At 43.8% G+C, this 25,221-nt stretch overlaps 1 protein-coding gene across 1 annotated transcript in view; it reads right to left on the bottom strand.

Moving 5' to 3' along the window:
* Window positions 1-1,936: 1,936 nt before the first annotated feature.
* Window positions 1,937-25,221, bottom strand: part of LOC106605060 (R-spondin-2) — an 88,108-nt gene continuing 64,823 nt past the window's right edge. Inside the window, exon 6 of the mRNA XM_045718331.2 lies at window positions 1,937-3,217. Within this exon, the coding sequence (XP_045574287.1) occupies window positions 3,102-3,217 (116 nt within the window). The 3' untranslated portion in view covers window positions 1,937-3,101. The remainder of the gene's footprint in view (window positions 3,218-25,221) is intronic.

Raw genomic sequence — 25,221 nt, 5'->3', positions numbered from 1 at the left:
TTTCACTTGTTGGGCCTTTGAAGTGGGCTTTAATAATAGGACTGAACTGAACTAATGAAAATGCACCAGTCACATTAAAAGGGAGCGTCAGCCTCAACACACACACACACACACACACACACACACACACACACACACACACACACACACACACACACACACACACACACACACACACACACACACAGTGAGAAACACAGACGCTTCCTTTAAGCTGCCTCAAAGTTTACAGAAGTGGTTTCACTAATAAAAAGGGATTAGCAGGGCTACCTTCTGATGTCTGGGTGAACGTTGATGCACTAACCAACATTAAAGAAACCCTGAATGCAGTTTCTCACCGACGACACAAATACACCCAGAATAGATGACAGACAGAGGAATAATTGGAAGCGGAAAGGTAAGGGAAACAAGACATTTAGAATGATGTATTGTGGGGATTCTCCAGTGTGCACTTGGTTTGCCCCCACTAGACATTGTGTAGTGTTTCAGTGGTGTTGGTGGTCTTCTCCTTAATGAATCCACTTCAGTGCAGTTAATTCCCAGTCTGAAGCAGTGACAGTCTGGCCCTGGGGATGACATCTGTAAATCGTTCATTAACTTTTAACCAGCAGCAGATGTCTTTTAAAACACTTAGTATAACTTTAACATTTCCATTCACTCACTGTTCTGCACTCTAGGCTTTATGGATATCTCTAATTTCTATAAGGCGCATCAAAGATGATATTCCCCTTTTATGACAATAAGTACCCATACATTTCAAGGGGAAAGGTTAAGGGAAGTGTTAAGCTGTTAAAATGAAGAGTATGTCAAGCATCCTTCTCCGTGCTCCTTTCCAACACCTGTGAAAGACCTTACTGTACGTTGAGGCCTTCGCCATTCCTAGCTGAGGCTACTGTTTCACTGTAAGAGGTTTGTTTCACTCCTTTTCAGAGAAGGCTACATGGGCGAACCGGGTATTATGGGTTACTTGAGCATCAACACCGTCGCCTCTTTCCCTCTGGAAAAATCATGTGTGACTTCAGAGGATTACTAGGAACAGGAAACCTGTGGTCGGTGTCTCCCAGGATGATATAGGACACAACGTTGTTTCATTCGCTACTGTGTGTCCATAAGCTGTCTGGCAGATACGGCCTCACATTTTTTAAGGGGCAATGATTATACAGTATGCATCACTAGGTTAATTAGCCATGACTGGCGTTAAACCTTTCTTGGCAAGCCAGCACATTTAGGATTTTTATACTTATTTATTTGATGTTTTGAAACCCTGAAAATGAATGAGATCTGATGTGTGCTCAAATAAAGAGGGGGTGAATGGGGGTGTGTGTGTGTATATGTGCATACTCACGTGTGTGTGTGTGTGTGTGTGTGTGTGTGTGTGAAGGAAGGAAGCACAGTAGGCAGTTGTATTGCCAAATCATGTATAAGATAATGAGGGTGGAAATTAATGATACGGGGGTGACATCACAATGTGGCATTGCACCATCCGTGAGGACACGTCAAGTCAAAGACGGCTTACAGGCCGTTCACAGCGACGTCACGCTGTCACGGTCAATTGACCATATCGAATCTCCCTGGCTCGAAGGCAGCTTGTGTCATGCAGTGCACATTGCATGATTGATATCACAAATGTTTTTCAAATTACATAATTATATACTAATGCGGGAGGGACAAGCTAAAGCTAGCGCTCCTAGCTGCTCATGAACTGTAAGACTGAAAAGCTACATCAACAGTCCCATGAAATGTATTTTAATCAAACACATATGTCGTCCTGTGACCATATATTGGTCGAATCCTGAATATCAAACCTAGAGAATGTCAAACAAAGTACGCACTTTTATTTTGTCGTTTTTTTTAAACAACGAAATCAGTAGATGAGCTCAAATGAACACGATACAACACTCAAACTGTTTCGCATGACCAGACACAAACAAGAGGCTCTTTTAAAGATATCTGTATTGTGGGATTCAAATAATATTTCAGCACAGAGGAGTAACAGTACGAGACAAAATTGTCACCGAACACAAAAGTACAAAATAGAATCAATAAATAAATCAAATATATACCATATAAATGTAATAGCTATGTGTTGGCTGTTTATTATTTCGTTTTCAATCTTTTTGAATCTGTAGCTTGTATTACATCCTTTTCTCTGAAACATTTTGAACGCTGAAGGAGTCAATACCGAAAATACAGTAATAGGTTTTGCAATTAGATAAACTCATCAACTATGTACACATGAGTTTGTTGCCATGCTAAGTCGAACAACTAACATGTCTTTATCCACACCATACAGTTAGAGCATTAAAGCGGTTCTGGACGTAAACATTTTGTGCTGAGAATAAAATACATTGCAACTACGCATGGTATTTCTTAACATGACTCTCAAAAAATGGACATAACGAACAAAAAGGCCATACACGGAACACTCCGCCTCCAATGGGGGAAAATAAGAGTTTGCTGTGAAATAAATACAGAAAAGTCTCAATTATTTCAAGATGTCACCTAATAGCCGTCACCCTTGTTGCTTCTGCCAAATCTATCCTCTTCTCTTGATCCTCCTCTCATTCTATCTCTTCGCACGTTCTTCCTCTCTCCGTCAGAATCGTCGCCTTGACGTCTTCCATTGCCCCCATAGCGGAACCGTCATCACTGTTATCAACATCCATCTCATTGCTCATTCTCCTTCTGCTCTTTCGGCGTCCTCAGTCTGTCAGTCGGTGTGTGTCGGTCTCCCCTCGTTGGTTTGTTCTCCCCAGACGTACATGACGTGTGAGCAAAGGGAACGAGTGTTTCTATGAGTTCTATGGTGTCACAGTGGGGTCAAAGGGGGGAGCTGATCTGTCAGCGGTACACTACGATGCGGCACTCTGCGGTACGAGGGAAGCAGCAGAAGACAGAGAGAGACAGGGACAGAGGGCATATGTGTACTTTACTACAGCCATAGACATGTGTAGGGTCATTAAGATGGTGTAGTGTGACTGTGTGCTGGGGTGGGGGGGGAGGGGGTTGAGGCGTGAGGAGTGGAGGTTTGTGGAGCAGCAGCTAGCAGCTTTGTGTTGTTTAGGTTCCAAGGGGTGGGGGGGGGGGGGGAACTCAGTCCTCTACTGGCTGGAGCTCATGGAGGCCAAATGGTCACTATGCTGGTTCTGGGCCTGGAACCGGAGCCTCTGCTTGTTGGACTTCTTTGGTTCTTTGGGTCGGTGCTTCCCTGATCCTCCTGAAGCAGAAAGACAAGACGGAAAAGAGAGCCTATTAGAAGAGCAGTGCAATGTAAAAAAGAAACACAGTAAAAACATTTATTCCATCCCTTTGGTGTCTCTCTAAAACCAGCTAATGTATATACAGTGGGGCAAAAAAGTATTTAGTCAGCCACCAATTGTGCAAGTTCTCCCACTTAAAAAGATGAGAGAGGCCTGTAATTTTCATCATAGGTACACGTCAACTATGACAGACAAAATGAGAAAAAAAATCCAGAAAATCACATTGTAGGATTTTTTATGAATTTATTTGCAAATTATGGTGGAAAATAAGTATTTGGTCACCTATAAACAAGCAATATTTCTGGCTCTCACAGACCTGTAACTTCTTCTTTAAGGGGCTCCTCTGTCCTCCACTCGTTACCTGTATTAATGGCACCTGTTTGAACTTGTTATCAGTATAAAAGACACCTGTCCACAACCTCAAACAGTCACACTCCAAACTCCACTATGGCCAAGACCAAAGAGCTGTCAAAGGACACCAGAAACTAAATTGTAGACCCTCACCAGGCTGGGAAGACTGAATCTGCAATAGGTAAGCAGCTTGGTTTGAAGAAATCAACTGTGGGAGCAATTATTAGGAAATGGAAGACATACAAGACCACTGATAATCTCCCTCGATCTGGGGCTCCACGCAAGATCTCACCCCGTGGGGTCAAAATGATCACAAGAACGGTGAGCAAAAATCCCAGAACCACACGGGGGGGGGACCTAGTGAATGACCTGCAGAGAGCTGGGACCAAAGTAACAAAGCCTACCATCAGTAACACACTACGCCGCCAGGGACTCAAATCCTGCAGTGCCAGACGTGTCCCCCTGCTTAAGCCAGTACATGTCCAGGCCCGTCTGAAGTTTGCTAGAGAGCATGTGGATGATCCAGAAGAGGATTGGGAGAATGTCATATGGTCAGATGAAACCAAAATAGAACTTTTTGGTAAAAACTCAACTCGTCGTGTTTGGAGGACAAAGAATGCTGAGTTGCATCAAAAGAACACCATACCTACTGTGAAGCATGGGGGTGGAAACATCATGCTTTGGGGCTGTTTTTCTGCAAAGGGACCAGGACGACTGATCCGTGTAAAGGAAAGAATGAATGGGGCCATGTATCGTGAGATTTTGAGTGAAAACCTCCTTCCATCAGCAAGGGCATTGAAGATGAAACATGGCTGGGTCTTTCAGCATGACAATGATCCCAAACACATCGCCCGGGCAACGAAGGAGTGGCTTCATAAGAAGCATTTCAAGGTCCTGGAGTGGCCTAGCCAGTCTCCAGATCTCAACCCCATAGAAAATCTTTGGAGGGAGTTGAAAGTCCGTGTTGCCCAGTGACAGCCCCAAAACATCACTGCTCTAGAGGAGATCTGCATGGAGGAATGGGCCAAAATACCAGCAACAGTGTGTGAAAACCTTGTGAAGACTTACAGAAAACGTTTGACCTGTGTCATTGCCAACAAAGGGTATATAACAAAGTATTGAGATAAACTTTTGTTATTGACCAAATACTTATTTTCCACCATCATTTGCAAATAAATTCATAAAAAATCCTACAATGTGATTTTCTGGATTTTTTTTCTCATTTTGTCTGTCATAGTTGAAGTGTACCTATGATGAAAATTACAGGCCTCTCTCATCTTTTTAAGTGGGAGAACTTGCACAATTGGTGGCTGACTAAATACTTTTTTGCCCCACTGTATATATATAATGCTAATGTGTATATATATATATATATATGTATATATATATATATATATATATCTTGGTCCCCTCCTTACCTAGTCAAAACCAGCAGAGCTATGCCACTGGGCAGAGCGGTTGGCAGCAAGATTCTGCCTTTATTCAGCCCCATCACCTCTCTCTCTATCTCTCTCTCTGGGGAAATTGCATAACACTCTTTCAGAACTGGAAAGGTCCTCGTTCACAAGCCCAGGGTTAATGTATCTTAATGTATCCCAGGTGTCATTGGTGTCACTGGTGTGGGCAAAGCATGTTGGGAATCTGTGCTTATGGAACCGTGTGCGGTGGTACCTCGGTACCCATGGTTCCCTATGACAGAGCCTACTGAACCAAAAGGCAACAGTTTGGCTGCCAAAAGACACAAATAATATAACGAGGTGTGTGTATGTGTGTGAGTGAGTGAGTGAGAGAGACAGAGAGAGAGAGAGAGAGAGAGAGAAATAAAGAGAGGGAGAAGTGATGGGGCTGAATAAAGGTTGGCTTCGGGTGGTGGTGGTGGGGGCACAATCCTGCTGCCAACCCCTCTGCCCAGTGGTATAGCTCTGCTGGTTTTGACTGGGTAAGTGATCTGAAGAAAAATGAAATCTGATGGGGGGAAAACTAGAGTCAGGCTTGGATGATGAGATGCTATCTGGATCCTGATTTGGCACAGCAAGAAACAAGGCATGCTATGGTTCGCCGAGGGGGGAAAATACGGAAAAATGCTACATAAATGGATGTCTCAACGGTAGGTTTGCAAAACCTGGCTCCGTGTCCTATTATTGCACTTGTTCATGCCATTTCACTAAGGAAAATAAGGCTAAAGTGTGTAATATGTGGCAGAATTACCTCCTCATATTGTCAGGTGCAGTGTGCAGCGGTAGGACAGAGTCAGGCGCCGGACACAGAACTGAGTAAAAGACGTACTTTACTCGAAAAGAAACAACAATAATTTCCATGCAGGGAAAAACACACCAGCGCACAGAAGTCTAGAACACTAAACAAAGAACAAACACGCACAAAACCATGTGGGAACCAGAGGGTTAAATAGGGAATAAATGAAAACGTAATGGGAACCAGGTGTGTACAATCAAGACAAAACAAATGGAAAAAGAAACGTAGATCGGTGGTAGCTAGAAAGCCGGTGACGTCGACCGCCGAACGCCGCCCGAACAAGGAGAGGCACCAACGTCAGCGGAAGTTGTGACACATATGGCCTGGCCAAACGCCAGCCATTTAAAGCCGCCCCAAAAAAGTCTGGTTCAATTGAATATCTCAGCACCGCACTGTAAAATATATTTTTTTAATATTATTTCCAAGAAATGGGGACATATAAAATTATTACAAATTATCTGTTTTCGCTCTTTTAACGAGAGTAACGTTACAGTTGCACAAATATCAAACAATTTCACTTCCACATTTCAGAGCCATTTCCTGCAATGAATTCAATCTAGCTAGCTATTTTTGGTCACATCGGCCATTCTGAGGGCGAAAAATAACGTTGCCGACACGCAATATCTTATTAAAAAAAAATCCCCTCTTCAGAGCATAAAGGATTTAAAATCACATCTCATGGGGAAAACATACATCTTGCTCTAAACTTTCCATGACCTCCAATTGAAAAACATTAACAGCAAAGTTGCTATGCTTGTTTAGTAAATGTCGCCTTCGATTCTTTGGGTGAGTTACAGTATGGTTATGACTGTTAGTGCACGCATAACGCTCAAGTCAACCTGGACCATAGGTTTCTTTTCCTAATTGCCATTTAAAGAGGTCATTTTCATTTGAAACAGTGTTGCTATGCGCTTCATAAACACAGCCTTCAGTACAATCAACTCAAGACGAATTACATTTGATGGCAATAAAGCAAACATTGCTGTATTAAAAAAGGCCTCTGTAGCTGGGCTAGGCCCATATGGGCCATTCCATGGAGCCATTAGGCTGTCTGCGTGTTGTGCGAGTTTGCAAATAAATGTGTGAGAGCTCACTTAAAGACTTACAGTATAGCTTTCCTGGATAGTCAAGGTCACAGAAAGGATATAATCCACACGGCTTTAAGATGTTTGTGAACTACATGACACTTGTCTTACACCATGCACAAACACGACTACAGCGTGTTCTTGGAAAAACAAGGGATTACACATCTCCTTGACATTATATAGACCGCGATTCTATGTCACAGTACTGCTCATCTCATAAGGTGTAAGTAAGTAAGTTGTGTAAGTAAGTCAAGGCTGCCTCCAGACCTGGGTCAAATATACAGACTTTGTCAAACACTTACAAAAGCTTGAGCTGTTCCTCATTTGGTTTGCCCCGGTACAATGTAACCAATGGATAAAAAAAAGAAGGAAGAGTCCCAAAATACCAAAATAAATCGAGCACCCCTCAAAGTATTACCATGACATATTATGTATTTGTCCCAGGTCTGAGGTCTGTCTGCCTCACGTCATTAATATGCTTCTCATATTTCAAACTATCTCATTTATTCCAGGACAATGTGAACTGTAAAAACCAAATGTCCGGAATGTCATCAGAGCTGTCCAAGTGAGCTGATGAACCTTTCTGTTTCGGTTTGACCACTGTGTCCATGAAAGCATGGACTACGCTGGGTTCTATTTCATAACCAGAGTTCTCTAGGCTGACAGCTAGAGGGCAACCAATACCAAGAGAACATAGATCTTCCCCCCTCTGCATCTGATATAAGGGTTGTGAGACGGCACATCGTATCAGGGTCTGTCTCTTTCACATTTAGCATTTACTACGGCGTAACACGCTTTTATGATGGTATATTTACAACCAATGTAAACACTTAAGATGATTATACAAGCCAGAGTTCCTAGAATTATTCTTTTTTTATTTACCAGGAAATAAATGATTAAGAAGTAAACTCAATTCCTTTCCAAACAAGGAACAAATTCATAAATCTTAGAGCGAGTACAGATAATTTATCTTGGAAGGAACAGAAATCTTCAAAAATTGCTATTTTTGTTTTACCCCACGCTGACCCAGAATTTAAACTTACTGCCAAAATTGAAGAATGGCTTTCATTTCAGAAAATACTTTTACTATTTTTTCCCCATTTTCTTTTCAGTTTTGGCCCCAGTTCGCATCACTTCTGCAATCCTTAATTGCATAATGTTTTTTTTGTTTGTTTTGTAGATAAAATCTGCCAACTAAAGCTTTGTATGTGGACGGGTTCATAGTCAGAGTAAATTGAACCAAACAAAACATTATAAGCAAATCAAAATGTTTTGTAGTTCTGAATCAAAAGCAGAAGCTGTTGTGGTGGCAGAGGATGACCCCACCATTATCACTGTATGTGTATTATTATATTAGTATTTGTGCCGGTGTGTGAGTAAGCCCAATCTTGGTTTCACTGCATGAGCCAGGTCTGGTTCTGGTAAAGTTCTTGCTACCTGAAGAAAGCTCTGGAGTGCGCTCCAAGCCTGCATTGTATCTGTGTGTTTGTCTAAGACTAGGCTATGTACATGTGTGCCTGGGTGTGTACAGTCTTCCATATCAGCTCAAGGTCTTTGAGAAATGTGTCTTGGACCCTCTAATGTCACATACAATCTTATCAGCTGCCAAAGCACCTGTGAGAGGCAGATTAGACTTCCTGACATGCACTGGGGTGGGTGTTCCACCCTGACCTCTGCTGACCGGGACATTCCAGGACAAGTCCGGTTGAGATCCATCACTTACCATTTCTCTTTCACATCTCTCTCTTTCTCTCTCTCTCTCTCCCATTCACATCTCTCTCTTTCTATCTCTGATGGTGGTTGAGACATAGCCAGATATCCCTACAGGAATGCTGTTCTGTAGGCCTGTTGTATAGTAACAATAACACTATGCTATCTCTCAGGAGATATGCCCATGGCACTCTTGAGTTGCGGTCCATTCAACTTGTCTAATTGAACAGCATTTTACACAGGGGAGAAAGACGGAGCCAAAACTCCCTTCACCTATCTCCAAATCCAATATCTTTGTTTTCGAGAACCGAATAAACCGGAGAAATGTATTCCTTACGATGAGTGAGTGTTTGAATTATGTAATAAATAACGTTCTGTTTTTCCATCATTAGGTTAATGTTCTGTTCTACACACTGCCAAGAATGGGCTCAGTTCAATGAGGACATTGACAAAAATAGACCTCGATAGAGAGAGAAAAGAAAAGGGATGATTATTTCGAAATACAGACCTGATGGCTGCCACTGTGGGAGTGTGTACCTGCATGCAAATCTATAATCGCTGAGACCATGACCACTGTGTGTGTGTGTGTGTGTGTGTGTGTGTGTGTGTGTGTGTGTGTGTGTGTGTGTGTGTGTGTGTGTGTGTGTGTACTGACTGACTGGCAGCACGGCCAAGTGACTTCATCCACCCAGTGCTCGGGCTCCAGCAGGCAGTGCACCAATCGAAGGCCTAATCTTATCTGCTCCGCTTGCGGTTGGAGGAAATCGATGGGACCAACCTCGAGAAGGCATTAAGACGAACGGTAAATGTGTTCCTCCTCTTGAAGTGAACCCTCTCCACTCCTTTTGTTACCTCATCCCGCCAGTAAACGCCGCAATCATCCCGAGACCATCAATTCATATATTTCTTAGGAGAAGGGGGTTGAGGGTAGGGGATCAAAACAATTCCGAAGAAGATTCTGGTGGATTTAGTACGGAAAAGCTGGAATTTTGCTTCATAAACATGCCAAAGCGAAAGCCATTATTTGTGAGGGTAGGAGGGGACTACTGGCGCCAGCGAGATTTGATTTCAGTGGCCGAAATTGGATTAGCAGCCATTAAAGGCCTCCTCACACATACATTTATAATGCCGTGAAGGGGAACGTATCTCTAGCCAGCTCCTCTCACTCACACCGACGAGCTCTTCTGTCTGGAGGAAGATACCCACATACACACACTGTCCATGGAGTGTATGTAAAATGGTAAGGACATGTGGTGAGCCAAGGTCTACAGATGTTCACACGAAAAGATATGATCTAAAAGTGACAGAGAGTTTAGAGAGTGAGTAACAGAGAAGAGGGGGAAGAGGAGGAGGATGATAATGAAGAAAAAGGAAGAAATGTAGCGGGGGCTTTTGAGTGACAGTGTATGAGAGAGAGAGGTAGGAAAGAGGGCGAGAGAGGGGGGGGAAGCAGAGAGACAAAGACATTTGGAAAAAAGGGAAAATAGTTGGGAATTGGGAAAGATAGAGATGTGCCGGGACAAAAAGAGAAAGAAAAAACACCCTCTTTGTCCAGAGAGGACAATCTTTTACGAGAACAAGTCCATCTTGCCAACCGGATGACAAGAGGCTATCTGCACAGCGTCATTTAGCCTAACAAGATTACTCTGAATCGTACTTTCTCCTCTCTCTCTCTTCTCTTTCTCATTCTCTTTCCTCCAGTGCTCTGCTTACAATCATCCATCCTGCTTAGCAGGGAAGATTTAAAACATATGCATTCCGATTTAAAAAGCTAATGTTGGGATTAGGTGGGTCATTATTTTCTCATCTATGCGGCGGAGGCTCTGTCGGGAGATTAAGCAGCAGGTCAGTCCACCGGTCCTGCCTTTGAAGCTCCATTTCGCTGACAATAAGTCAAATCGAAAACCCAACTCGGAGATTAGCGTCTTTAGCAGGGAGAAGCCCCGGAAAATAATGCATGACTGACACAGTGATTAATCTGCCCGATGGGTAATATGGAGTTGGATTTTTTTCCTCCTTCGAGCTGCTGAATGACTGTGACAAAGACAATGGAACGTTCCCCAGGATCACTATCCAGGAATGGTCCGGTGTTGAGGGAAGGGCACCGTCTGACGATGAAACCATTCAGTGAACTTTCAGTCAACGCTCAGTCAGTTTCTGATCTGTCAACACTGAGTATGCATACTTAGACTTTGCTAATGAGAGAGCTACCTGTAAATATTTGGTCAATATGTGGCTAACCGCTAACACCACATCGCTAACAACCTTAAGATAGGCAAGCCAGCAGACCAGGCCTCAATTTTGGAAATCATAACGGAAACCTCTGCAGAGTCACTCACAACTCTGCTCCCCTGAATGGTACCCCTCTCTGGGTTAAATTGGCGCTTGCTCACCACCTCTGGCTCTACTTTACGGATGGTGTCACTACGGCAACATCAGAGGGCCACGCAGAGCGCAGGCGTGATGACAAGTCCGCTGTGTCTGATACACCTGAAACTCAAAAGAGAGCTGCACAACATCATCTACGGTCTGCTATCTTCCCCCGACTGACTCACACACATCTGGGCCTAAATACATGGAGCTGCTACCCCGCGGAACCATCAGAAAAGGAGGAATAATTCGCTTGAGTTAACTAACGAATGGCTAAATGTTGTGTTTCATTTCTGACGAGCAAAATAAAAAGCTCTGTCGTTATGTGTGTGTGTGTCAGTGGTTGAGCGTGCCCGTGTGCGTATGTGTGCGTGTATGTGTGTGGCTCTGCTAGTGTGTGTGCTGGTGCGAGCGGGTGTGTGTGTGTGAGTGTTAGCGAGCTGTGGATAGCTGTAGCAAACCAGGGGGTGGTGTAAAAGGAGACCGGGGGTCCAATTAAACATTCAAGGGGACTATGGGTGGAATATTACACATTTATCATCCTGGCTGGAATAATAAGGCAGATGTCAATTACGTTCCACTTCAGTCACACAGCAGAGGAGAGGGTGGGGCTCTCATTCTCATGCTTTCATTGTGAGGTGTCTTCCATTTTCGGATCACAATAAATGATTTGATCTCACTCATTCATTTCATTTCATTTAATCAATTTTATGTCAATATTTCCTGCATGCCTTAGAAAGGTGCCTTGGGGGGGGTAGAAACAGAATCATTGATCTTCGTTCCATCGCACCGTTTACATATCAATTGATAGACGCAGGGTAATTCCCTAATGAAATGAACCATTTGAAAAACAGGGAAACATGGTGCTGACTTGGTCGCATTCTTGACTCTCCCTTTGTTTGGAGTAGAAGCACAATGATTGCCTCTGCGATTCATTATTTTACGCCATGCCATTAAACAGTAAAAGCTAATAAAAACAGGACTTGGCAGTGCACTTTTACACACTCTGCCTTTTAAAACCAGCATTGGCACCCTTTAACTAAAGAGAATGAAGAACTCCCACTCCAGAGCACCCCAATTCTGTCCCTTCGTAAAACCCCACCTACCCAGTCTTAACTGTACACTTTTAAAAGCCCGCTCGCTAGCACCGAGAGACAAAACATACGTATCCTGCCATGGAGTTGACCTCCTCCCACTAAGGATTAAACAAACTATTGGATGGAACATTGTTTTTCATTTCAGGACGGTGAAGATGCATTTCCTGCTGGGGGTGTTGAGTGGGCCTGAGTCGGGGGCCAAAGGTGGGGAGAAGAGCAGGTAGGGGGCAGGCAATACGTGTTCTGGGTGGTGGGAGGTTCTCTGGATCTCTGGACCCCACAAGGAGGAGGGTTCTTCTGCTAACGCTCACGGTGCCGTCTGGAAGACCCTTCCTAACACGCACACACACATAAATTGTGTAATATATATTGTACTCACACTATCATGAGCCCCGCTGAGTATGTACGCACTATGGTGCATACACACAGAAGCATGCACGCACGCACGCACACACAATTGAGTGTATCCTCTTCCAGACAGAGGGGCTCACATACACTGAAATAACAAGGCTGTGTCAACAGTGCATTATACATACATAAAGAACATCATGTCTGCATTGTGAGGACGCCAAGGGGGCATAACGGGCGACCCAGAGTCTGCCACACACAGCCTGTCTGTCTGCTGTCTGGGGCATGTGTGTGTGCTCTCCTCTCCCTGGCTCCCTGGCCTACAACAGCCCCTCTGGTCTACCCCCCCACCACCACATACACACACACCACAACTTCCCCCTGGGGCCTGGGGGGGGGGGGGGGGGGGGGGGATCTAAGAGGAAATTGTCCGGCATGATTCACCGCTTTATACCGAATTTCTCCACCATGTCCCTTCATCCCACTATCCTCCACTTCATCCTCTGGGAAAACGGAGGGGAGGGGAGGGGAGGGAATCCCCCCCCCCCCCATGTCTGGACACAGAGCACAACTGTCCCGTAAAGAGGAACTAGGCTCTAACGAAGAAGGAGCCATGCTAAGTCAGACGGGCTTAGACGCTAAACCAGAGAGAGGGGCTGTGGGGATCACAGGCACAATCCCCGTGCTATAGCGGATGACAAGGGACTCAAGGATATAACTTTGTTTTTGTGTTCTGCATAACTCTGGACGTTTTTTCACCCCATCTCCTTCGACAATGCACTTAGAAAGACTAGAAAACACCACAAACCATTTTGTAAAATGTGGTATTCTCTCGACTAGACAAAGTCTAATTTGAGCCTTGAAGTCTCAGTCTGTTTGATGTCCTAGCAGAGCTCCTGTTGTGTGTATGTTTTCATTAGAGACCCAGAGCAGTCAGTACTCAGTAGTCCTTGATCCTCACTAAGGCCTGAGCTCCATCAGAAGCCTGTCAAGCGCCAGTCAAGCAGACAGCTGACTGAAGCTGACAGATCTCACAGATCCTGTATCATCCAGCTATAGGCTGCTGCTGTAGTCTCTTCTCCTCTCCTACCCAGGCACCAGCCATCTCCCTGTCTGTCAATAATACTCCCAATACCCATCCACACACTCAAACACAAACAGGCGGCTTTCCTGACGTCTTGACATACGGAAAACATTTGATGGGTTTGTCCTATGTCCTCCATTGATTACAGTGAAGTTTCCATTTCGATGGCCGTTTCAGGGTCTCACCTCGAATAAGAGAGAGAGAGTTGTGTATTTCAGGCACCAACATCCTTCCAGAGAGGTATGACGGTAAGGAGATTTGTATGATGCTCATAGAGTGACTCGTGATCCCATTCAACCGCAATACCCAACCTCAAGGCCTATTGGGGTGGGGTTATGATCCCAAAGCCTGCCACCAACGAAGCAAACTAGGTGCACTTTACAAGGGGATTTAAAACATCAACGATAGGGCACCTGGGATTGGTCAAACTCCCTTTTGAGTAATTCACATAGAAGTCTGAGAGGTTGGACGAGCCATGGAAGAATCTATGGTTTCTCAAGTTTTTCCCTTTTGTATATACACAATCACATTTCAAATCAAATTAAATGATATTTGTCACATGCACCGAATACAACAGGTGTACCTTACCGTGAAATGCTTACTTACAAGCCCTTAACCAGCAATCCAGTTTTAAGAAAATAAGAGTTAAGAAAATATTGACTAAATAAACTAAAGTAAAAAAAATAACTCAATGAAATAACAATAACGAGGCTATATACAGGCGGTACTGGTAAGCTTTTTTCGGTCAAAAGAGACGGTGGCAGAAACATTATGTACAAAATCACACACAAAATAGCACAATTGGTTAGGAGCCTGTAAACGGCAGCCATCCCCTCACCTCAGCCGTGTAATAAAACACGTATTACAGTTACAGACAGTCCAAACGGTTGCTGTCTCCTCAGAGCCCATGGCGTATTGCTTTGGTGTGTTGAGTTGAGTACAACCTTTATGAGCCGGCTTCTACTTAAGTGCTCTGCTTCTCCTTCCCTGTATTTGTCTGTGTTCACAAACACTGACACACACACGCGCGTATGCTCGCTCGCACGCACACACACACACACACACTGAGAAGCAGCTGGCAGGCCTGTACTTGTTGCTTTGTTGTGTCTGTGTGTCTGTTCCCTGGGTCCAAGCTCCTGGACATGAGTGGGTCAAAAGCCGCAGCCTCTCTCTGTGAATCATCAGGCTCTAATTAAAAGCTGTGATGTCTCTATAAAGACCAGGCCCGCCAGAGATGGATGGAGAGAAGGAGAGGGGGGAAGAGAGAAGGGGGGGGTAAAAGAAAGAGAGAGAAAGAGGGGAGAGAGTGGGAGGGGGGAGGGAGAGGGGCTTCTGGTGGCTGTGCCGGTGCAACTGTGCACCAGATGTTCCTAGCCGGCCCCCTTCCCTTCTCCTTACAGCCAGCACACTCAAGGGGGCGGACGCGGGCACGCTGATGTTCCCCTCGAAAATGTACCACCACACTAAAATGTTCTCCTGTGTTGTGTGCACTGCACATTGTCTGTCATTCCGATTGTCATTGTCGTATAGTGCTTGCATGTCTGAAAGATGTGTGTATGTTTGAGTAAGAGAGAGAAAGAAAGAGAGAGAAGACAAGGGTAGAGTAGAGTAGATAAACATAAGCTACACTATGTCCTTTTCTGTAACACGCAAGTGTGTGTGTGTGTGTGTGTGTGTGTGTTTGTTAATACGTGTGTGTATGTGTGTTTGTTAATACGTGTGTGTGTGTTGGTATGCTATGTGTGGTCTGTACGTGGCGATGAAAGCGTGTGCGGGCCACAGTCAGAGAGCTGGAGGTCTGGCAAGCAGAGATGCATCCCGGGCAGGGGCCACACTGGGGCCTTTAGGGCCCTCACAGGGGCCATGGAGAAGGTTACTTACATTTGAACTCATCAACTCAATGTGAGTCTGTTGAAGCACCTAAGACTGCCTCAGATCTCATCTCTAGATACAGAAACTACCGACAAACCACCAATGCCCTAAAACCTCCAATGAACCCTTAGCAGAGAACCTGGCTTTACAGCCCTAACGATGTAATGGACAATATCACACTGTGACAGTACATTTCTCCCATTTGTGAAACATGTTGATGGGGACTTGAAACGTTTTCCTTCTGCTCTGCTCCCCCTCCAGTGTGCTGCCACTTTGTTTGTTTGTGTACGTCTGTTTTTGATGGGGCTGTCGCTGTTTGGGCATATGTCGCCTCATTTCCTCCCAGCCAGAACCTCAGACAGGGAGGCTTTCCTGAACAGTGTTACATCGCTCTATGCACACTGTCACAAACAGACAAACAATCAGACACCTGGTTGGGCTACTCCGTGACATACAAATCATCTTGATTAAACCCATTAAATCTGTCTGTTGTTCCATGGATGTTTCATGTTATAACGTATGAGATTTCATCTTAACACGTCCCTAAACGTTCGCAACCTTATGGCAGAAAATAAAGCAATAATTAATATGGTCATCGCCGTTAAAATGGATGAGAAAAAAAAAAAATGCCTGGGATTTCCATGTTGTAATGTGACTACATGCGCCTAGAGAGGCCGTTCGGTAAAACGACTAGTTTGTCGGGCCAAAGAGTGGGAGAAAAAAAGCCTCCCCCCACTAGTTCTTCCTGCTTGGAACCGACCAGATGACAATAATGTGGAGTATGGAGCCCCAGTGAGCACTAATGCACCCCCTCCTCCTCCACCCCCCTGGTCTTTGAAAGGCCTCCACATGTTTATGGCTCATGCCTGTGGTATGACGATGGATTCTCCATATAAAAGCCAGCAAGGATCATGGGGTGTTTCAAATATTGCTCTCCAAAGACAGTTGCTGACAAAATGACAGTGGCCATATTTATTTTGGTCAGGGAGCAGGGCACTTTGTGGGGAGTTAATCAGAGACTCCCTCCTCCGAAGCCTCCTTTGAGGAATGCAACCACGGCAGAGAAGGACCGGAGACTACTGGTAATGACTTTCTCCTCCAGTGGAAGATTTAACACTGCGAAAATGCTCGAGAGGCAGAAAAATAAACCCAAAGTTTGGTCAGGGAACCGTCAGTATAAATCAAGTGTTGATTGGCTGTCCAGACATGCGCTTGGATAATCAATTTCCACCCGGTTAAGAGATGCAAAGAATAATATAATAAGTGATTATAGGAAAAGGAATGCTCTATGGCTGCGACCGGTAGGGACTGAGGATGACGGAAGCAGAACTTCTGTGTTCATTTGTGAGTGCGACCGCAGTGTTGGCTATAACTGCCATTGGCCCAGGGCTGCAGAGGTCCCGGCCAATCCAATGACAGGTTGATGTCTTTCCTTCTGACCCGTGATCCTCTATCTGAGTCTCAGAAACACAGCAGTAAACGCTCTCTAACCTCTCTACCTCGCCATTCTAACATATTCCAAATCTCAAGCTCAGAGGTAAGATGAATGTCACACAATGCTCAACGACGTCCTCATTATCATCGAGAGCTACCTGTTCCTGAATATCCCTGACTCATCACGTCTTAATGAATAATCTTAATGAATAATTCCAGATACATTACATGTCACCAGCTCTGGAGAACAGCGGTGATGTCAGAGGCGGACAGAGCTGCCCTGTGTCTGCGAGGAGAGGGCGAGGCGGGAAGCATCAGGGCGCGGCACTCCTGAAGTCCCCACTTCGAAGCTACCGTGTCGGACGTGCCGAGCGGGCTAATTAAATGAAGATTAGGCCATGGCTCTCGCAGTCACAACAGGATGCCGCGTGGGGCACGCATAATCACTCTGACAGGCCAGCAGCCAATTAGTGCTCTCTGTCTGCCCTGGGAAAGCACTTGGCGGGCCCACTCCCGCTGGCGGGAAATACATTTATCTGGATTTTCCGTGATATTACCCGGGCCGGAGTTCGCCTGTTAATCATCGGCCCCATTCCGGATCTGCCACGGAATCATCAGGACTCAGGAATCATCATCTACAAATCATCATTTTTCTTTCCTGAGAGCATTTAAGAGGTTTGGTTGAGTGGTGGCAGAGGCAGAGGCAAAGCACTTGCTGTTTGGTTTGGACGAGGCCTGTCCCATGAACTTCTCTGTGGAGGAAAAGGAGCGCACTCCATAAGAGAGGAGTTAGCTCTTCAGTGAAAGTCTGTCAGCCTGTGTTCTGCGAACTGGCATGATGATGGCAGCAGGAGAGGGAGCGGGCTATGTCTGACAGGCACACAAACATCCAGAAATGAGTTGGGGGATATTGATTTTCCAAACCGACAAACACAGGCCAGAGTCAGATTCGATCAGCGGATTGCCTTTGCCAGCACCTAAATCTCTTGGCTTTCTGACCGTAAACAGGCAAATTCTGTGTGACACAGTACACATACACAGACACGCACACACGCTAGAGCTTGTAAATAAGAACTTGTATGTAAGCGTTTCACTGTATGGCTTACACCTGTTGAATTCTGTCATGGGACAAATAAACCTTGATTTGATTCGACACACACACATAAACACACACACGTCGAGCGAATCCTAGCTTGAGCTTGTTGGTGTCACGGACGGTGTGTGTTACAGACAGGCGGCCGCGCTTCCTCCCAAACGGATTTGGGGCAGTCACACTTCTCAGTGCATCGTTTTACAGGAGGACCAAACCGACCGCCACACATGGTACCCAGACGGAGACGGCCAGGAGGTCCACAGAGCTGTGTGTTCCCTACAGAACCACGCAACAGAACCACACTGGGGTAGACACAATCTATAAGACCCACACTTAGAGTTAGACAGAACCTGGTCCACAGGCCTGTGTGTTTATTTCACAACCACACCGGGTTTGACAGAACCTGTGGAGACACTGAGGTGGCTGCTGAGCACCGAGCTGCTGCCTATCACTCTCTGTCAGATTCCATAGCTCTTTAACAGCTGACGAAGACCTCACAGGCATTCTAGCTTTCATCTAGCCATGTTACTTTATACGGACACTGACATACTGAAATACTACAAATACTGAAGTACTAATACTGTATAACAAGTTACCAATACTTTCAACTTTTTTCCATAGGCTGTGATGATTTCTCTACGGAAAGAAAATGTACAGTACACATACAGTATGAATTGCACACTTGTAAAGACACGGACACACACACACAAGTGGTTTTCCAACGAGAAGCATTTGCCGCCTGGCTAAGGCAAGGCAAGGCAAGTGCTCGGGCCTGTTCTGAGAAGTTTAGCTAAGTGTATGATTGATGATAGTGCGATGGAGGGCTTGGCCTCAGATGAGCTCTACAGCAGAGAAGGTTTCTCCTCTTACACACAGGGGAGATCATTATCCCCCACCACACTGGCCTACTACTGCTGCTCCTCTCTGCTTCCAGCACAGGTACCTAATCCAATGACCATAGATAATCATTATGGGGTCTCTCTTTCTCTAACAGTCTGCCTTACATTCTCCCTCTCCACCCTGTCGCCATGGTGCCTGGGAGTCTTGCTCATCTCATTTCTCTGTCTTTGTGTGGCTAGAAATGATCCACTCTGGGCTGACTAATAATTATTTTGCCTATTTACACAGAAAATGCAAACAAGAGTTACACAAATGTCGCGCTTGTCAATGACAACTAGTGACTTTGGAGCCGTCTGTGAATCTGAAAGCAGATTTGCCGAGCAGTAGAAAATTAGCCAATGAGTTTCAATGGCGTGTTTGTGTAAGACCTTACTACTCAGCCTAAATCCAAAAACCAGGCATTACAGAAAGATAAAGTAGGCGTTTTTAGAGTTTAAACATTTTAAGTTGTTTACACTACATCTAATACTATTAAAATGGAATAACCCATCACTTGGAGGTTAGGAGAAAATGGAGGGGAGGGCTGACTGCAATGAATTTAAGCAGAAAGAGGAAGTTACAGTGTAAAAGAGAGAGAGAGGGAGAGAGAGGGAGAGAGTGGGTGAAAGAGGGAGAGAGAGAGAGAGAGAAAGAAAGATGGATATGGAGAGATCCCTGTTTGTAAACAAGAGTCTGATGACAGGATTGATGTTTATATATTTTTATGATTGCAGTGAAATCTCCTGAGGGAGAATCCTAATGGTGCCAATACTGAGCAGCCTCAGACTCCAGAGAGAAAGAGGCCCCAAGAGCAGAATTTAGACAGCTGGTAGTGAATAATAAGAACACATACAGTTGAAGTCGGAAGTTTACATACACTTAGGTTGGCGTCATTAAAACTTGTTTTTCAACCACTCCACAAATTTCTTGTTAACAAACTATAGTCTTGGCAAGTCGGTTAGGACATCTACTTTGTGCATGACACAAGTAATTCTTCCAACAATTGTTTACAGACAGATTATTTCACTTATAATTCACTGTATCACAATTCCAGTGGGTCAGAAGTTTACATACACTAAGTTGACTGTGCCTTTAACAGCTTGGAAAATTCCAGAAAATTATGTCATGGCTTTAGAAGCTTCTGATAGGCTAATTGACATCATTTGAGTCAATTAGAGGTGTACATGTGGATGTATTTCAAGGCCTACCTTCAAACTCAGTGCCTCTTTGCTTGACATCATGGGAAAATCAAAAGAAATCAGCCAGGACCTCAGAAAAAAAATTGGAGACCTCCACACGTCTGGTGCATCCTTGAGAGCAATTTCCAAACGCCTGAAGGTACCACGTTCATCTGTACAAACAATAGTACGCAAGTATAAACACCATAGGACCGCGCAGCCGTCATACCGCTCTGGAAGGAGACGCGTTCTGTCTCTTAGAGATGAACGTACTTTGGTGCGAAAAGTGCAAATCAATCCCTAAACAACAGCAAAGGACCTTGTAAAGATGCTGGAGGAAACAGGTACAAAAGTATCTATATCCACAGTAAAACGAGTCCGATATCAACATAACCTAAAAGGCCGCTCAGCAAAGAAGAAGCCATTGCTCCAAAACCTCCATAAGAAAGCCAGACTACGGTTTGCAACTGCACATTTGGACAAAGATCGTACTTTTTGGAGAAATGTCCTCTGGTCTGATGAAACAAAAATAGAACTGTTTGGCCATAATGACAATCGTTATGTTTGGAGGAAAAAGGGGGAAGCTTGCAAGCCGAAGAACACCATCCCAACCATGAAGCACGGGGGTGGCAGCATCATGTTGTGGGGGTGCTTTGCTGCAGGAGGGACTGGTGCACTTCACAAAATAGATGGCATCATGAGGCAGGAAAATTATGTGGATATATTGAAGCAACATTTCAAGACATCAGTCAGGAAGTTAAAGCTTGGTCGCTATTGGGTCTTCCTAATGGACAATGACCCCAAGCATACTTCCAAAGTTGTGGCAAAATGGCTTAAGGACAACAAAGTCAAGGTATTGGAGTGGCCATCACAAAGCCCTGACCTCAATTCTATAGAAAAAGTGTGTGCGAGCAAGGAGGCCTACAAACCTGACTCAGTTACACTAACTCTGACAGAAGGAATGGGCCAAAATTCACCCAACTTATTGTGGGAAGCTTGTGAAAGGCAACCCGAAACATTTGACCCAAGTTAAACAATTTAAAGGTAACGCTACCAAATACTAATTGAGTGTATGTAAACTTCTGACCCACTGGGAATGTGATGAAAGAAAGAAAAGCTGAAATAAATAACTCTCTCTACTATTATTCTGACATTTCACAGTCCTAAAATAAAGTGGTGATCCTAACTGACCTAAGACAGGGAATGTTTACTAGGATTAAATGTCAGGAATTGTGAAAAACTGAGTTTAAATGTATTTGGCTAAGGTGTATGTAAACTTCCGACTTCAACTGTACATTGACTATTGGCGAAGTGAGGTCAAAGATCAGAGAAAGATGGAATGATATCGAGCATTGGAAAGAGACTTCACTGAATACAGTGCCTTGCAAAATTATTCACCCCCTTGGCATTTTTCCTATTTTGTTGCATTACAACCTGTAATTTAAATAGATTTTTATTTGGATTTAATGTAATGGACATACACAACATAGTCCAAATTGGTGAAGTGAAATGAAAAAAATGACTTGTTTCAAAAACTTCAAAAAATGCTATGAAGCCCCTAAATAAGATCTGGTGCAGCCAATTACCTAATAGATTGCATACAGGTGGACTTTATTTAACTAAGTGTCACATGATATGTCACATGATCTCAGTATATACACCTGTTCTGAAAGGCCCCAGAGTCTGCAACACCACTAAGCAAGAGGCACCACCAAGCAAGCGACACTATGAAGACCAAGGAGCTCTCCAAACAGGTCAGGGACTAAGTTACGGAGAAGTACAGATCAGGGTTGGGTTACAAAAAAATATTTGGAACTTTGAGCATCCCACGGAGCACAATTAAATCCATTATTAAAAAATGGAAAGAATATGGCACCATAACAAACCTGCCAGGCAAGGGATGCCCACCAAACCTCTTATCATCCCCCCCCCCCCCCCCCCGAGAACACCATCCCCACAGTGAAGCATGGTGGTGGCAGCATCATGCTGTGGGGATGTTTTTCATCGGCAGGTAAATACAGGGAAATTCTTGAAGGAAACCTGTTTCAGTCTTCCAGCGATTTGAGACTTGGACGGAGGTTCACCTTCCAGCAGGACAATGACCCTAAGCATACTGCTAAAGCAACACTCGAGTGGTTTAAGGGGAAACATTTAAATGTCTTGGAATGGCCTAGTCAAAGCCCAGACCTCAATCCAATTGAGAATCTGTGGTATGACTTGAAGATTGCTGTACACCAGCGGAACCCATCCAACTTGAAGGAGCTGGAGTAGTTTTGCCTTGAAGAATGGGCAAAAATCCCAGTGGCTAGATGTGCCAAGCTTATAGAGACATAACAAGAGACTTGCAGCTGTAATTGCTGCAAAAGTTGGCTCTACAAAGTATTGACTTTTGAATAGTATTGAATAGTTATGTATTGAATAGTATCGAATAGTTATGCACGCTCAAGTTTTCTGTTTTTTTGTCTTATTTCTTGTTTGTTTCACAATAAAAAATATTTTGCATCTTCAAAATGGTAGGCATGTTGTGTAAATCAAATGATACAAACCCCCCAAAAATCCATTTTAATTCCAGGTTGTAAGGCAACAAAATAGGAAAAATGCCAAGGGGGTGAATACTTTCGCAAGCCACTGTACTTAACCCATTTAAAAGACCCCAAACAAAGCAACACCTTGAAGCTGAAATCCTTAATGGTGACACTGCCACGCCCATTTGCAATATTACAACAACAAAGAAGTTACTGCAAACAACAAATACAGTTTTTTTCCCCTCTGAAATCATTGCATCATATGTACAGCAATTGTTTTTACCATGCTGCGCGACATCTCTTCAGCTTGGCAACAGAAACAATAACAACGGTGGTGGGGTGAACATTGTGCCGTTTCCCCCCAATGCAGATTTAATCTTTAACTAAATACAGAATTAGTAATCATAGCCTGGCAATTGAAACATGACGCCATAAAAAAAACATGGCTGGCCAGAGCGACTATGTCATCCCTGTGGGTCGGGAGAAATAGAAATTGAAGAACACTTTCTAATCTTCTGCCCCAAATACATATTGGTTAGAGATTCCTTCTTCCCCAAATGAAAAATGTTCATGTCCACATTCACAGAACAATCAAACAAAGATAAACTTATACTTTATACTTTTGGGGGAAAAGATCTGATGTGTATGAGTTTGCAGCACAATATGTCACAGCTTGCCACAAGCTAAGGGAAGAAACATTACATGTGTTTGTACTAATTTCTCCATGTACTATAATAGACAATTTTGTTTCTTGAATTAGATTTTGCAGAGGCCAATGGAACAGCTATTAATAAGGCATGTTTATGGCCCTTTCAGCAGACCACCCTGGGGAGAGAGGAGAGGATGGAAGCAACAGAACAGCAGTCTGTCTACCTACCCTGAGGGAGGGAAGAGGTGAGGAGAAGAAGACTGGCACCCAACAGCAGTGGTGGAAAAAGTACCCAGTTGTCATACTTGAGTAAAAATAAAGATACCTTAATAGAAAATGACTTAAAAGTGAAAGTCACCAAGTAAAATACTACTTGAGTAAAAGTCTAAAAGTATTTGGTTTTCAATATACTTATGTATCAAAAGTAAATGTAATTGCTAAAATATACTTAAATATCAAATATAAAAATAAAACTCATTTCAAATTCCTTATATTAAGCTAACCAGACGCCACAATTTTCTTGATTTTTAAAATGTATGGATAGTCAGGGGCACCCTGCAACACTTAGACATAATTTACAAACGAAGCATATGTATTTAGTGAGTCTGCCAGATCAGAAGCAGGAAGGATGACTAGGGATGTTCTCTTGAGAAGTGCATGAATTGGACAATTTTCCAGTCCTGCTAAGCATTCGAAATGTAACGAGTACTTTTTGGTGTCAGGGAAAATGTATGGAGTAAAAAGTACATTACTTTCTTTAGGAATGTAGTGAAGTAAAAGTATAAGTTATCAAATATATAAATAATAAAGTAAAGTACAGATATCCCAAAAAACGACTTAAGTAGTACTTCAAAGTATATTTACTTTAGTATTTTACACCACTGCCCAACAGGGAGAAGCAGCCAAGCAAAAATACCAACTCTTTGGTTGTCTGGTAACTCCAGGCAGCCTGGTCTCATAGACTAGACGTAACACAGTAAACGGAAATCCAGGACACTCAAATTAGTATGATATGTTATCCTCTTATGGCTAGGGGGCAGTATTTTCACGGCTGGATAAAAAATGTACCCGATTTAATCTGGTTACTAATCCTACCCAGTAACTAGAATATGCATATACTTATTATATATGGATAGAAAATACCCTAAAGTTTCTAAAACTGTTTGAATGGTGTCTGTGAGTATAACAGAACTCAAATGGCAGGTCAAAACCTGAGAGATTCCTTTACAGGAAGTGGCCTGTCTGACCATTTCTGGAACTTCTTTGCCATCTCTATCTTTTACTAAGGATCTCTGCTCTAACGTGACACTTCCTACGTCGTCCATAGGCGCTCAGAGCCCGGGAAAAACCTGAATGTCGTCATCCCAGCCCCAGGCTGAAACACATTATCGCCTTTCTCAAGTGGCCGATCAAGGGACTCTGGGCTTAGGCGCGTGACCTGGCCGCCCCCGTCTTTGTGATTTTTTCCTCTGTTTGCCCGAAAAGGAGATTCCCGGTCAGAATATTAATCGCTTTTCTACGAGAAAAATGGCATAAAAATTGATTTTAAACAGCGGTTGACATGCTTCGAAGTACGGTAATGGAATATTTAGATTTTTTTTGTCACGAATTGCGCCATGCGCGCGACCCTTCTTTACCATTTCGGATAGTGTCTGGAACGCACGAACAAAACGCCGCTATTCGGATATAACGATGGATTATTTTGGACCAAACCAACATTTGTTAATGAAGTAGCAGTCCTGGGAGTGCATTCTGACGAAGACAACAAAGGTAATGAAACTTTTGTAATAGTAAATCGGAGTTTGATCAGGGCTAAACTTGGTCGGTGTCTAAATGGCTAGCCGTGATGGCTGGGCTATCTACTGAGAATATTGCAAAATGTGCTTTCACCGAAAAGCTATTTTAAAATCGGACATATCGAGTGCATAGAGGAGTTCTGTATCTATAATTCTTAAAATAATTGTTATGTTTTTTGTGAACGTTTATCGTGAGTAATTTAGTAAATTCACTGGATGTTTGCGGGGGGTATGCTA

This window comes from Salmo salar, chromosome 05 (genome assembly GCF_965601325.2).
Source record: "Salmo salar chromosome 05, fSalSal1, whole genome shotgun sequence".
In the NCBI taxonomy this organism is placed as follows: domain Eukaryota; kingdom Metazoa; phylum Chordata; class Actinopteri; order Salmoniformes; family Salmonidae; genus Salmo; species Salmo salar.
Note: the sequence above shows the minus strand (reverse complement) of the source record. Positions and strands in the feature narration are given on the sequence as shown.